The sequence below is a fragment of the Cucumis melo genome, chromosome 3 (genome assembly GCF_025177605.1).
Source record: "Cucumis melo cultivar AY chromosome 3, USDA_Cmelo_AY_1.0, whole genome shotgun sequence".
NCBI classification, from domain to species: domain Eukaryota; kingdom Viridiplantae; phylum Streptophyta; class Magnoliopsida; order Cucurbitales; family Cucurbitaceae; genus Cucumis; species Cucumis melo.
This window is the reverse complement of record NC_066859.1, coordinates 24,673,446-24,688,460: the sequence shown is the minus strand read 5'-3', so window position 1 is coordinate 24,688,460 and position 15,015 is coordinate 24,673,446. Positions and strand designations below refer to the sequence as shown.

The 15,015-nt window shown below is 30.5% G+C and overlaps 2 protein-coding genes across 2 annotated transcripts; one reads left to right on the top strand and one right to left on the bottom strand.

Annotated features, from left to right (window-relative positions):
• The first annotated feature begins 6,488 nt into the window (after positions 1-6,488).
• LOC103502619 (catalase isozyme 3) lies at positions 6,489-10,600 on the top strand. Its single transcript, XM_008466617.3, has 6 exons — positions 6,489-6,733; positions 8,286-9,434; positions 9,510-9,599; positions 9,694-9,764; positions 9,892-9,985; positions 10,101-10,600. The coding sequence occupies exons 1-6, from the start codon at positions 6,719-6,721 to the stop codon at positions 10,158-10,160; spliced, it is 1,479 nt and encodes a 492-aa protein (XP_008464839.1). The 5' UTR covers positions 6,489-6,718; the 3' UTR covers positions 10,161-10,600.
• An 884-nt stretch (positions 10,601-11,484) lies between these two features.
• LOC103503292 (probable serine/threonine-protein kinase PIX13) lies at positions 11,485-13,750 on the bottom strand. The gene is made up of 6 exons (XM_051082065.1): positions 13,549-13,750; positions 13,148-13,389; positions 12,560-12,695; positions 12,333-12,469; positions 12,108-12,231; positions 11,485-11,968 (listed from the first exon to the last, which is right to left on the bottom strand). Exons 1-6 carry the CDS (start codon positions 13,691-13,693, stop codon positions 11,610-11,612), a joined length of 1,143 nt encoding a protein of 380 aa, XP_050938022.1. The 5' UTR covers positions 13,694-13,750; the 3' UTR covers positions 11,485-11,609.
• Between the last annotated feature and the right edge of the window lie 1,265 nt (positions 13,751-15,015).

Genomic DNA, 15,015 nt, shown 5'->3' with positions numbered 1-15,015 from the left:
TTCAATTAAATATTATTTTGGCTAAAATTCAATTGAGTCAAAAAATAAACTTAATTTAGCCCAAAATTAAATATGATAATTAAATCAATGTAAATACAACATCAACACAAGTTCAACTCTATGAATCAAATTTATCCGAAAATCTCGTGAGAACAATGTTTATTTATAAACATTTTCAAACGACGGACTTTTCAAAATATCCTTGGAAATCTAAATTTTTATTTGTCAGGATAAAAAAAAATATTTTATTTAAATTAAAGTTTTGAAATTATGAATAATCTCAAGAAAGAAAAAAAAAAAGAAAACAAAAAACTCTTTGTTTAACCAATAAACAATCATTATGAAATTCTATACCCAAATGGAAAAAGAAGTATCTTCAAACTAAACTTAGAAATTAAAAGGATTGCCAAACCATCTAAATTATCACCCTAGAAAGAAAAAAAAAAAAAAAAAAAAAGAAAGAATAAAACTCTCGGGCATAAGTTAAAAATCGAATTTAAGTGATTAAAGTTTGAAATTAATGTATGTGTTATACATAAAAAGTATAGAAATGTCAACGAATAACTTAATTATCCAAAAAAATGAAAAAAAAATGTTAATGACAAAAACTAAAAAAGAAAACACAAACGGAAGACATGATAACGGATAGGATAAAGTTGAACGGAATTTGGCGCTTATCCAGGTTTAATATATAGTCAACAAGTCAAAGCACGTTGCTTGAATTTGGGCGTAACCTCGTTTGGACTCTACAGAAGTTAAACCCAAAGGCCCCACGCCTTAGTCAAGTTGCTTAAGAAATCGTTTGAAGACTATCTCACTACTAAAGCTTGTTTGTCTTTTTCTTTTAAGTTCAAAGTATTTCCCAAAAAACAAACAAACAAACAAACGACCCTAATATCATCATTCCAATATTTTCAATTACATTCCTTTTGTCACAAATTTATTTAACTTTCAAATCTCTACTAAATCTTTTCCTTTCTTAATTATCAGACGAAATATAAATCAAAATTAACTTCCACTTTCATTTCAACTTTATCTTATCCATAATTTTTATTCTCTTTCATTCAGTCATTGTTGTAAATTTTGCTCTATCCTACATTCATGTTGATCTCAAAGAAAAATAAAACTTAATATATATAATGGTAAAACATCAAAATTTTATATGGGTCTTCGCTATGAAATTTTCTATACTACATATAAAACAGATCTTGAGAAAAGAATTCTATTTATATCGTTTATTTTGTCTTTAAATCTTTACAACTTTTCAAGTTAAAATAGTTACACCGAAAGGGTATTGTAATATTTTGACTCTTGAATATGAGTGTGATCTAAACCATAGATATGAAACATCACTATCTAATGATAACGATATGTTTTAATGGAAAGTTGCATATTTCCTTTTCAAAAGAACTTCTTACATATTTTCGAAGGTAATGGTGTGTCCAAAATCTCACATTCATGCAAGTCCGATGGAGAAATTTTTATAAAAAATCTCAGGTATATATCATTATAACAATGACAATAATTCATTAAATAATATATGTCGATTATTTTTGCCAGTTCAATCATTAATTTAATTATAAAAATGAATATAACTCAACCAATATATACATATATCAAGCGTTAATCATAACTACGCTTTGAATACAATCTTCTATACTTTGTTTAACCCTTAATTCTAAAGTTAAACATAATATCAAGTACAAAATAACATGTGGTCACTTAAATTTAAACCATTTTTCAATAAATGGTTGCTCATAACAATATAAAGAATAATTCAATTTAATTAATACTGAACCGTTTGAATTGATATAATTTTCGGTATGAAATGTATGATTGATGGAATCTTTTTTAAAAAATCGTAAAATAAAAAAAATAAAAAGTAAAACTTTTATTTGATTTTGTGTCAAGGAGGGCATATAGTTTATCAATTTTCTTTTTTAAAATCTCATTTTCAATTGAAAAGAGGGAAAAGAAAAAAGAATTAAATTTGAATTATTGAAAATAAAAAGAAAGTATTTTTGTGGTTACATAATTTGGGAGGACGAGGTGTGTGTAAAGCATATTCTCACTTTGGCTTATGTGGATTGTTTTCAACACGTGCCTAAGTCTGGTCTTAGTCATTGTGGACCAGCCATGTGTCAAAAACGATGACGTTTCCAGTTTTGGACATTTTCAATTATTTTCCTACTTTATTACGTACTATCATGTTTTTTCCTTTACTGTCATAAAACAAATAATATTTAACTCCCAAAAATATTTTAAAAGTATTGATCGGTTAGTTTTGATCGATAGCCTCAGATTTGGAAATTTTTTACAAAAGTATGGAAGGAGAGAGAAGTTCAAAGTAAATTTTATGTGTATTTTCACTTTTGTGATAGGTAATTTTGAACAATATATATGGAGAAAACTCAAAAATGATGAGGGTAATTAGAACTAGAGTAAGATAGTGATTAATATATTCAAGAAGCTCGGAAACTGAAAGTGCATGAGGAACACCAGAAAGGTCTAAACGACAAGAGATGGTCTCAAGAAAGAAGACTGTTTCCTTCCTCCCTCCCTGGTTAGCCCTATACCACTTTCCTGAGTCCAATCCTAAGAGAGGAAAATACAACGTTTGAGCAGCATAGTAGAGGTGAGGTTGGGTCATCCGACGTGACAGGCCCCTCCTTGTTCCTCAGAGGCGACTAGATTAACAACTGTTTCCTTGTTTCAATTTAAGGTGACATACTCAATGGAAAAGGAGAATAAAAATGGCTGGATATATTTCTCATTATATATGAAAAATGATGTCATACTTAAAATTTTGATTCTAGTATATGTACGTCGTAATTAACATTATTACTTAAGTGTTAGTGTGATATATATGCGATGATCAACTGAACTGAACAATGAAAATATTGCTTTTGGATAACATACCCAAAAATCATTTATCAACAGTAAATATAGAAATAGTTGATAATTAAAGATAGATATCAATCAATAACAAACATAGAAAATAGCTTGCTAGTGATGCATACAAATGGCAACACCAGTAGACAATATAAATGGTATATATGTGTGATAGACCAAACATATATAGGTATAAAAAAGGTATCATATATTTACAGATTAATTATTTATGTAATGCATTATTAAAGTTATGACAACTAATTTTGTGATCCATTGCAATTATCGTACTGTAGATGTGTACATTGTCAATGTGTAGATAAAGATATGGGGTCCAACATGTAGACAGATATGGTTGAGGTCCACCGTTGAAAGGAACGTCTCACCAATTTCAATTTTATGGATTTAAATGAAATGATGATTACTTAACGTCAGAAATATTTTTGGAGTAGATAATTATAAGGACCTACCAAAATATAAAATAATATCTTAGCAATGTTTCAATCCATGAAATTAAATTTTATATCTAAAGAAGTTTTGTGCAAAAGAATTACAGGTAAGAAAGGAAAAATTACCACATAAAATTGATCCTGGAATATTCGAATATAAACAAGCTAATACCTAATCCTATATTTAGACAATTATAAATTATGATACCACATTAATGGGATCCATTTCAAAACTATTTAGACTTTCAAGCAATTAAAATCTTTGTTGTTCATTTTTTTTTTTTATCTCATTAAATATCTGAAAAATAAAAGTAAATAAGAAAAAAATTGTTTCTTTACCACCTTCCACGTCGGAAGGTGAAATAATTTCAAATTTCTGTTCCATTTTGTAGCCATTTGCATTAATAGACAAAAAAAGATAATGTAAATCTCAGCTAGGGTGTTTGTCTTGCAGAAAATTTAAAATCTCACAAGTCTTTTTAGAGTGTTCAACTATTCATGGGTTGGGATACCTTTGTCAGCCTTTTGCTAAGATCTGGGTTGGATGGAATGAAACATTGATTTCAATTAAGGGATAGTTACAAATGTAACAATTATATTCAAAATAATAAAATAATTAAGTATATAGTAACATTATAAAAAAATTGTAAATATAGTAAAATCTATCAATAATAGGAGTCTATCACTGATAGATCATGTAGTAAATGTTGATCTATCACTGATAAACCATAAGAGTCTATCAACAATATAAGTCTATCACCAATAGACTTTGCTATATTTACAATTTTTTTAAAATATTGTTATATACTTGATAATTATTTTAAAAATTGATTCCTTGCACTTAAATAATCCAAACATAATAATGAAAGATTTGGATTGGTCTAATTATTTGGATAATTTGTTCGGATTTTTATCCGGAAAAGAAGTAAAATGATAATAAGTAAACTTGGTTATGATAATTTTTGATTAATAAATTTAAATTAATAACTTAGTTTCAATTGCAATTGTATTTGTTTATTTTTAAATATAATAAAATGAATCAAAATAAATAATAATAATTTATTTTTATTTATTATTATAATCCTAATTATGATATTTTATTATATTTAAAAAATTTATCATTTAAAATAATTTCTTATAAATCTATGTTTATATAATTCTACCATGTGTATATAAATACCCGCATTTTAAAGTTCATAATAAATTCAACCAGAAATAAGAAAACAAAATTTAAAACTTATTAGAGGAACTAGATAAATATAATTATAGGAAGGTGGTAATTAAGCTAAATTGATATAGTAATAATATTATTAACGTCGAGATTAGAAATTCGATTATTTCATCCTACCTTACTTATCATATTTTTGAAAGAAAAATTGTAATTTAATCTTTTAAAAAGTTATAATTAATTAATTAAATATTGATTTTGTAGTAGATTATTGATAGAGGTAGATTTATTAAAGGACTAATGGGGATACACGTACTCCCTCACATTATCGATTTTTATATTTTAATATTAATTTTGAAGTTTCAAATTATTTAGAATAATTAAAAGATAATAGTTTTAAATATAACATTTGAATTTTTGTAGCTAATGTATGTGCTGTATAGAATTTCTAGATTATTGGACACTTGAATAAATAAGTGGTTGGACCAAGGTAGCCGTTCCATTTTGGCTGTCAATGTTGATGGGAGTGGGTCCACTACCCAAGTGACACCTCACCAACTCTATGTATTTAAATTTATATATTACTTTATCTCCATGCTCACAGAGGAAACAAACTATGTAACTTATTTAATTATTTTTTAAAATTTATAAATATCATATTAGTTTTAAACATATCAGTATAAAATTACTCATATTCTCAAAACTTTAGACAAATTATTTTTCCTAACATATGTAAGTCTAAATCAGGTAGATAATTATTTCACTTTTTTAAAAATCTTTTTATAATTTTTATTCCAATTAATTAAAATGGTTAAGTCGATGCATAAAATTGTTTTAGATTTCATTAAACAAAATTTATAGAATATTTTAGTAGCTCTGTAACTCAAATTATATGTTTATAAACAAAAATTTACTCATCAATAAAATTAAAAAAAAAAAAAAACCATTTTCTTTAAATTTTCATATACAATAATAAGAAGGCATTTACCCGTTTTAGCCTAAATATATATAGCTATTATTATTTTGTTGATTGAATACGATGGTTAGAAATTAGCATATATTAATAATAATTATTAATTAAATTTAAATTTTAGTTTATAATTTCTTTATGATGTATCTAATGGTCTAAAATGGATTCAAGAGTTTAAAGTTCTTATTTTAATTATTATTATTAAAGAAACAACCTTCTAATTATATTTAAAATTCAAAGTGCAAAAACTACGTTTAAAAAGCAAATTTGAATAAACACAATATTTATTGCCGTAAATTCATTTAAATTTTGTTAAAATTTAAAAGTATTTTAAAGAAATGTCATGTATAGACTAACCTATTGTAAAATAACAACTCTGCAACAATATTGCAATCCAACCTAAAAGTTGTTTGGTAACTACAAATATTTGTATGTAACACATTATATTAAACCATAATTTTCAACCACATGTTTAAATTGTAATCCAATTTCTAAATATTGTATCGACCACATATATAAAAACACAAAATAAAGGAAATACAACTCTAATTTTTATTTTCAAATAGTTGATCGAACGCAACCTAGGTTTGATTTAGACAAAACTGATATATACAGCAGACATGACATATAATGTCTGGTCAATTATCAATAAAAGAAAGAAAGAAACAATTCATAACAGTACTAGAAAAGAATAGTTCACAAAAATTAATGTATACTTTTCTACGAGAAACGAATCAAATCTCAAGATGTAAAATTGATAGCTTTTACTATATGAAGAGTGATTGAAGTGAGATAAGAAAGGAATGATAAGAGTAGAAAACCATACGCACGAGACATGAATTATGTAGCAGTAGCACATGATAAGATTAATTTGGAAAATTGGGCCACCTATGATTAAGAAATGACAAATTAGCCGTGCATGGACAAAAATACCCTCCAAAAATATCTTCCCATTTTTCCACGCTACTAAAACCTCCTCTCATTGGCCTTCATTGGATTGCGATCACAGAATGGGCCCTACGCTACTTATCAGACAAATAGATAACTACGCTTCGACTTGTCGACTTTTCTTTACCTTGAAACGACGCTCAATCAACTGTCGGTAAAAAAGTTGAAGAATAAACTGTAGAAATTCAAGTACAAAAACCCCACCTTCTCCTTCACTTCCTTCTACACTACTTCCATTTTCTTCCCCATTGTAACTCCTTTTTTTCTCTTTTCTTCTCTCTTCTCTCCACCGCCATGGATCCTTACAAGGTATTGTTGCCTTTAATTTATTCTTCAATGCGCCTGCCCTCGTTTTTCCCATTTAATTACTCTTAATATTTAGGGTTTTTCCGCCGGCGATCGAGTGATATTGTTAGATTCCGGTTATGAAATCAGGTCGGGTCGGAACCGACCCGATCGGACGTTTGTCGTGTGGTGTCGCTTTGATTTTGTGTGTGTTGAAAACGTGGTCAAGTCGGGTCAAATTATGACTTCAGCCGGATCGGGATCTAATGTATTAAAGATGTATATATATTTTAGGAGAAAGAAGAATTGAAAAGAAACTTTAGATTTTTGTTTATATTTTGATTCTTAATGCAATCTGATGTGTGTTTTTAAATTACTGGAGAATCTACGAAAAGGATTGAATCAATACAAAATTAAGTTCGATTTGGTTAAGGTTCTTCGGATCATTGAGTTGGCTTGGACTGCCTTAACTCATTGGTCATCCTTATTTTAATTACAAAATTTCAAATAAAAAATTAGTGAGTTTTGTAAATATTATTATTTTTATGATAATTATATCCATTTCTTTTTATTTGTGTTATGTACGTTATTTGTTAATATACTCGATCTAATTATGATATTTACTAAGTCATCTTTATTAATAATTTTAACCTTTTACTTTAATTTTGAATCAACTTAAACAAAATCCGATAATAGACCTCCAGCCCATGTCATATTAATGTTATTGGTAAAAGTTGAGGTTTAGATGATTTCATTAGATTTGATTTTGCTATGAACGGTAAGTTTTTTTTTTTTTTTTTTTTTGTTAATTTTGACAATTTCTGATGATATATTAAGTAATTATTAAAAATAATATTTAAAAAAAGTAAAAAAGAAAAAGCAACTTTCCATTATTTGGTCACTTCTATCACCAAATTCATACATGTCTATCCAGCCAGGTGTATCAAGATTTTTATCAATGATAAAAAAATAAAATTTTAATATATAAATAAATATTTTAAAGAGTTATTTAAAAAATCCTAAAAAATTATTGTTAAATATTTAAAAAATTAGACGATAAGCTTAATTAAATAAAATTAATGTATCATATTACACCGTTTTCAAATGTAGTAAAATAAATAAATATACTTATAAATATAACATAATTTTACTAGGAAGAGGATAAATGTCAATAGTCTATTATAAATATCTATTTATATAGTAGTCTATAATTTATTGAAATATTTGGTTATATTCCTAAAGGTTTTAATCAGTTTTAATAATGTTTCCATTATTTTTAATAAACAATCACAATTTCCTAATATTTGTAATAAAATATTGGCACTAAAATAAGTTCAAATTTAGTTGGGGAGAGAGTGGGATTCCATAATTAAGAGCGTATAACTGTCCAAATTTATGGATATGTTAACGGTCAAAGGTCTATATAGTTTGAGTATCAAATTAAGAGTGTATTTCAAGATTGCAACTAAAATTTAAGATTATTATTTGATAAAACTTCACAAGTTGTTTAATTTGTTGGTGAAAATTGGTTGCATTATTTAATCTCTGGTGTTGTGGTGTTGATTTAATTGTACAGTACCGCCCATCAAGTGCGTACAACACCCCATTCTGCACCACAAACTCCGGCGCACCGATATGGAACAACACCGCCGTAATGTCCGTCGGAGAACGCGGCCCAATCCTGTTAGAAGATTACCAACTCATCGAGAAAATCGCCACCTTCACCCGCGAAAGAATCCCCGAACGAGTAGTCCACGCTCGTGGTGCCAGCGCCAAAGGTTTCTTCGAAGTAACCCACGACATCTCCGACTTAACCTGCGCCGACTTCCTCCGTGCCCCAGGCGTCCAAACCCCCGTCATCGTCCGTTTCTCCACCGTCATCCACGAACGGGGCAGCCCCGAAACCCTCCGTGACCCCCGTGGATTCGCCGTCAAATTCTACACGCGTGAAGGCAACTTCGATTTAGTCGGCAACAACTTCCCGGTCTTCTTCGTTCGTGATGCCATGCAATTCCCTGAAGTAATCCGTGCCTTTAAACCCAACCCGAAATCCCACATCCAAGAACCATGGAGATTCCTGGATTTCTGCTCTTACCATCCCGAAAGCCTTCTGTCTTTTGCTTGGTTTTACGACGACGTCGGCATTCCAATCAATTACCGTCACATGGAAGGGTTCGGCGTACAAGCATATTCCCTAATCAACAAATCCGGTAAAGCCCGTCTCGTGAAATTCCACTGGAAACCAACTTGCGGGGTAAAGAGCATGTTGGAAGAGGAGGCGGTTAGAATTGGTGGGACGAATCACAGTCACGCCACACAGGATTTGTACGAGTCGATTGCGGCAGGGAATTTTCCGGAGTGGAAGCTTTACATACAGACTATTGATTATGAGGATCAGAATAATTATGATTTTGAGCCGTTGGATACGACGATACAATGGCCGGAGGATGTGATTCCGTTACAGCCGGTGGGGAGATTGGTGTTGAATAAGAATATTGATAATTTCTTTGCGGAGAATGAGATGTTGGCTTTCTCCATGTCGTTGGTGCCGGGGATACATTATTCGGATGATAAGATGTTGCAAGCAAGGAGCTTTGCGTATGCGGATACACAGAGGCATAGACTTGGTCCTAACTATCTTCAGTTGCCTGTTAATGCTCCTAAGTGTCCTCACCATAATAATCATCATGAGGGGTTTATGAACTTTATGCATAGAGATGAGGAGGTAATTTGTTTAATTCTCTTAATTTAACTTTTGTTTGTTTTTTGTTTAATTGTTGTTTATGATCATGATGATCAGGTGAATTACTTTCCTTCGAGATATGATCCTTGTCGTCATGCTGAGAAGTTCCCGATGCCGCCCAATGTGCTCAGCGGAAAAAGAGAAAGGGTCAGTGTGTTTAAATAATAATGGAGTGAGTAAGATAGTGGTGGGGAAGGGATTGATTGATTTATCTTTTCTCTTTTGTCGTTTTTTTTTTCAGTGTGTGATTCCGAAAGAGAATCATAACTTCAAGCAAGCTGGAGATAGATACCGATCATGGGCACCAGACAGGTACCATACACCAACTATTTATATGGTTTTCAAACTACTTTAATTCACCACAAAATATTAAATTATGATTCGACAATCAAACAGAATGTAACTTAGAGTTTTTGTTTTCACAATGGTGGTAATACAGACAAGAACGATTCGTGAGGCGGTTTGTGGAAGCGTTATCGGACCCCCGTGTCACACACGAAGTTCGCAACATATGGATCTCATATTGGAGTCAGGTATATATATAAAATGAACCACCCAAAATAAGTTAATTAGGATATATATACTTAGTTAATGAAGCTATGTTTGTGTTAATTAATGAATATTATTATGGTAATGTGTACATGACAGGCTGACAGGTCATTGGGCCAAAAAATAGCATCTCGTATGAATGTGAGGCCAAGCATCTAAGAAAGACCCAACGATGTTTATGGCCAACATGTATGTTGTTAATTATATTTGTAAGAAGATCTAAGGGCATATATATCTACAAAACTAGAACTAATATCTTATGGAGGAGGAAGAACATGATGATCATGATCATGAAATGCATCTCTGTTAAAAATGCTAAAGTTCTTATGTTTTTAATTTGGTTGTTCAACTTTGTTGTTGTCTTTCGAATGAGGGCTGCCAAATTGGATGTGTTTTGTCAACTTTGGTTGCTTCTTAAAGAATAAATTTGGGTCAATTAATTTCTCCTTTTCTTTTCTCTCCTTTGGTGTTGGTGGGAAGATGATGAGAGAAAAGTTCTACTTGTAACGCCTTTGCTTTCTACTTCCATATCAAAAACCAATTTCAATGTATTATATTCTCCTTTGAGTTATTGTAATAAATCACATTTTACTCTCCAACTTTTCTTTGCCTTTGATCTCTCTTTTCTTTCCTTTGATTATTTGTAAATATATATGTATGTATGGTTTGGTTGTTGATTACTGTAATTGTGCGTCCGACTCTTGAGTTCAATTTATCAACTTTAAGAACAAGGAAGTGTATGAACTAATTTGAGACTGTAAATTTAGTTTTAAGGTTCGAAAATCGACAATCAAAGTCTCCAACATTTAAAAAGTTCAATTTAGTCCCTTTATTAGTTTATTAGTAGTAGTGTTTGTTAGATAGTTAATAAAACATGAAATTGGTTTTAAAATAAAAATAGTAGAAATCTTTTGAAATGTACGGTTGAATACATAATATGCTTATTCTCTACTAAAACTTAACATTTACTAAAATTGAGGCATGTAATTGCATTATTTTATAATCCATATACCAAATTGAGACATCGAGGAAATTTTGGATTTCTCATATTAAAGAAAAATATCGTTTGTGTTTTATGACACTCCTAAAAAAGACTAAGTACGAAAGAAACAGTGATAATAGACTTATTTGTCATTTAACGATCTTTAAAACTTTAAGAGATCAAATAAGAAACAATTAAATTTTATACTTGGATCAAAATGGGTTCTAAAATTGAAACACGTTAGAAGATATTGAAATTTGATAATGATTAGGACGTAAGCATTAGAAACTAAATTATTGCTACATTATTTGGTTTCAAAATAGAACCCAAATTAAATGCTTTCTATCTCCCCAATGTGAATCAAAAATATTTTCTAAACATTTTCACATGTTTACAAAACACAAAAAAAGAAGAAGAAAAAGTGGGGGAGACTAACTTTGATTGATACCTACACTATCACATCTACAAACTTAAAAAAAAAAAAAAAAAAAAAAAAAGGTGTAAATAATAATACATAATAACCACTTAAAATGAGCCAAATCCACATAAGAGTGAATATCAGTCTAAATGAGCCTTCAATTAGAATAACATTGGGGTTTGAGTGGTTGGAGGAGCGAGCCCACAAGTCAATAATGGCTGGGCGTCCTAGCCCGTGATTTGGGGTCCTTGGGCCTGTCTTTAAAAGAACTAACTTTTTCTAGAATGACCAAAACTTCTTCCATGGAGGGCCGTTTCCTTGGGTCCGATTCCAAACATTTTAAGATCAGTTCGGCTGTGGCCCAGGCTCCTTTGGGCGAGTAGTCGTCCCCAAGCCTTGGGTCTATTAGTTTCTTGACCTTCTTCTTGCTGCTCAGTGATGGCTCCGCCCAACCCACTAAGTTGTGTGAACCACTCGGCCGGTTTGGGTCCACTGCCCGTAGTCCCGTCAAGAGCTCCAGGAGAACCACGCCGAACCCATACACGTCACTTTTTATATACAAATGTCCTGTGGAATTAGTCATTTCAATACGATCAGCAACCCAAGTCTTATGATAGTAAACATTATCTTTAATAACTAAATAAAATTAGATCGAAACAAAACACAAAATTTCCAACATCTTAGAATAAATAAGGTTAGAATGTACCGGTTGCAATGTACTCGGGGGCAGCGTACCCGTAGGTGCCAACTGGATTTGTGCTTACGTGGGAGTTACCATTGGATGGGCCTAGTTTTGCCAGCCCAAAATCTGACAATTTCGGATTAAAATTCTGAAATAAAACATTTAATTAAATTAATTAAACATCAACTATAATTCATTCATTCATTAATCATATTAATTACGAGATTGTAATTAAATTGAATTTCATACCCCGTCTAGAAGAATGTTTGAGGCCTTAAAATCTCGATAAATAACGCTCTTCTCAGACGTATGGAGGAACGTTAGACCACAAGCCGCCCCGGTGGCTATTTTAATTCGTGTTTCCCATGATAGAGGTTCTACACCTTCTACAAAATGTTATCAAATTTTTTGGTTAATTTTACGATTTGATAGGTAGAATGAGAGCTTGGAGATGAGGTAATGAAATTCATTCTTACTTCGGAATAAGTGGTTTTCCAAACTACCCTTTTGCATGTATTCATAGACGAGAAGAAATTGCTTTTCTTCCCAACAATATCCGATCAATCTCACCACATTGGGATGGCTGAATTTCCCCAAAAATTCCACTTCTGCCTGTTTTAAATAATAAAATCACTAATGATATTTGTTATTTCATAAAAAAATTAATAACAATTAACACGATAAAAGTTGGATCTCATAACATTTATAATTAATTCGTTTGGATTAACTTACTTAAGACTGTTTGGATAAAATTTGTCACAAATAAAAGAGAATGGAGATGGAAAACACATTTCTCATCTCTCCCCTATTTGTTATTGTTATTTATTTTTAAATTAATTTAAAGGAGAGTTTAGTTCTAAAAACTCCACCCTTTAAATAATATAATAATTTTTGTTTTTATAAATAAAAAAAAAAGCATACATCACATTTCTTAAACTGCACACAAAAAATCCAAAAAGAAGGGGAGGGTTTGATTATTAGAATGACTTTAATGGTATGAAAAGGAAGAAAAAAGAGAAACCAACTAAATTAAATTAATTAAGTGAGGGGGTGGAAAAAATGACCTTCCATTCGCGTAGACCCTGAGAGCTGTCGGGGTTTGACTTTTTAACGGCGACAGGAATTCCGACGCCGACCTTAGACGGAGCATAAGTGGCCTCATCAACCCATCCTTTAAAAACCCTTCCAAATCCCCCCTCGCCCAGCATAGTATCCGGCCGGAAATTCTTGGTGGCCGTTTTCAGCTCCGTCAGACTGTAAACTCTAAGATTCTGCGGCTGCGTCCAAGCATGTCGATGAGAACACACTGCACCAACCAACCAAACAAACCAACAAACATAGATCTAAGTTAATGAATGAATTAATATATATATATATATATATATATATATATATATATATATAAAAGGGGAAAATTAAGGTCGTAGGTAAGTTAAATGAAAAAAAGAAGAGAGAGAGTGATGACCTGGGGAGGAAGGAATAGTGGGGGGAGGGGTGTGGGTATCGACGGGAGTGGCGCAGAGGTTGCCCATGGGGATGGGGAGACTCTGATTTTGGGGAAGGAGATGGGAAATGATGAAATGATATTTGGTTTGGTTATGGAGTAACATTATTATAAAGAAGGAAGTTAGAGAAGGGGTTCTTGGAAGGACCCATGAAATTATCAATTATTAAAAGTTAAGGAGTTTGACTTGTTCTACTTGTGTGTTTGTGAGTTTGTGTGTGTGAATATCATGGCCGTTTGTTCCACTTCCCCTTCCCCTTCCTTCCCTCTCTTAGTCCCACACCCACGTGCCTACTGTTTTTCCTTCTTCCTTTTAAATTCTTTTAAACCTAAACAAGTATTTACTCATCCATTTCAATTTAATTCATGTTTTTCTATATTTGTAATTATTTAACTTCATTTTAGTATATTTCAAAGTAATTATTTATTTTGTTTTACTCGAATATATTGTAATCTGTATTACCAAAAGATGCAATATAATATTTTTGTCATAATTTAAAGAAATTTCGTTTTTTATCTAATTTTTTTTTTACTCTATATAAAAGACGGAAGACATAGTAATGTTTGTCCAAATTTTCCCCCGCATTCGAAAGAAAGGTAATTGTAAAGAGAAAAAAAAATATTGCATTGGAGAGAACAAGTTAAATTAAATGGAGTGAGTTATTATTAATTATTTTATATATTGGATTTTAAATTATAATAGTCAGTGTTTTTCAACTATTATAGCATATAACTAATTATAAAATTACGATTTCAAAACCGCGCTTGCTATACATGTTTACTATTTCCTATATTTCATCTCTTTTTAACTAGTTTACTATTTTATACATAGACCGACTAAAATAGCCTGCACTCAAGCATATATGAAATTTAGTGTTAGTAAACTAAAATACTTTACATCCTAAATATAAACAGACTATCATATTTAAATTAAGGATGATTGTTATGAAAATATAAACAAAAATTCATTAGTGGTAGATTGTGTTTCTTATAAACTCTCATCATTCATGGATTTTAAGAATTACATTTGAGAAATTTGTTATATTTATAAATTTTTTAACGTGTTTTTTCATAGGGACAATTGTCCATATATTTGGAAAGATCTACCCAAATAATCATTAGTATTTGTCAAGGGATAAGATATTTGCAGTTTTGATTTTGATTTTAAATAAAAAATGATATTAAAAAGAAAATTGGTGCAATTTAATTGGAAACTTTGTAAGTTTGTATAAAAGAGAGTGAAAAAAGAAATAGTAGTTTTATCAAATGAGACATTTGACAGCTCAGTCCTTGCTAATGTCTATGCTTAATTCCTCAACAAGTTTTGATTTTTCTTTTTCTTATTTTAATACCAATAATAATAAATTAATGAATAGTCCATAAATTTCTAAATTAAGTTAATGTGTCAAATTGGTCAATACTGTTGCA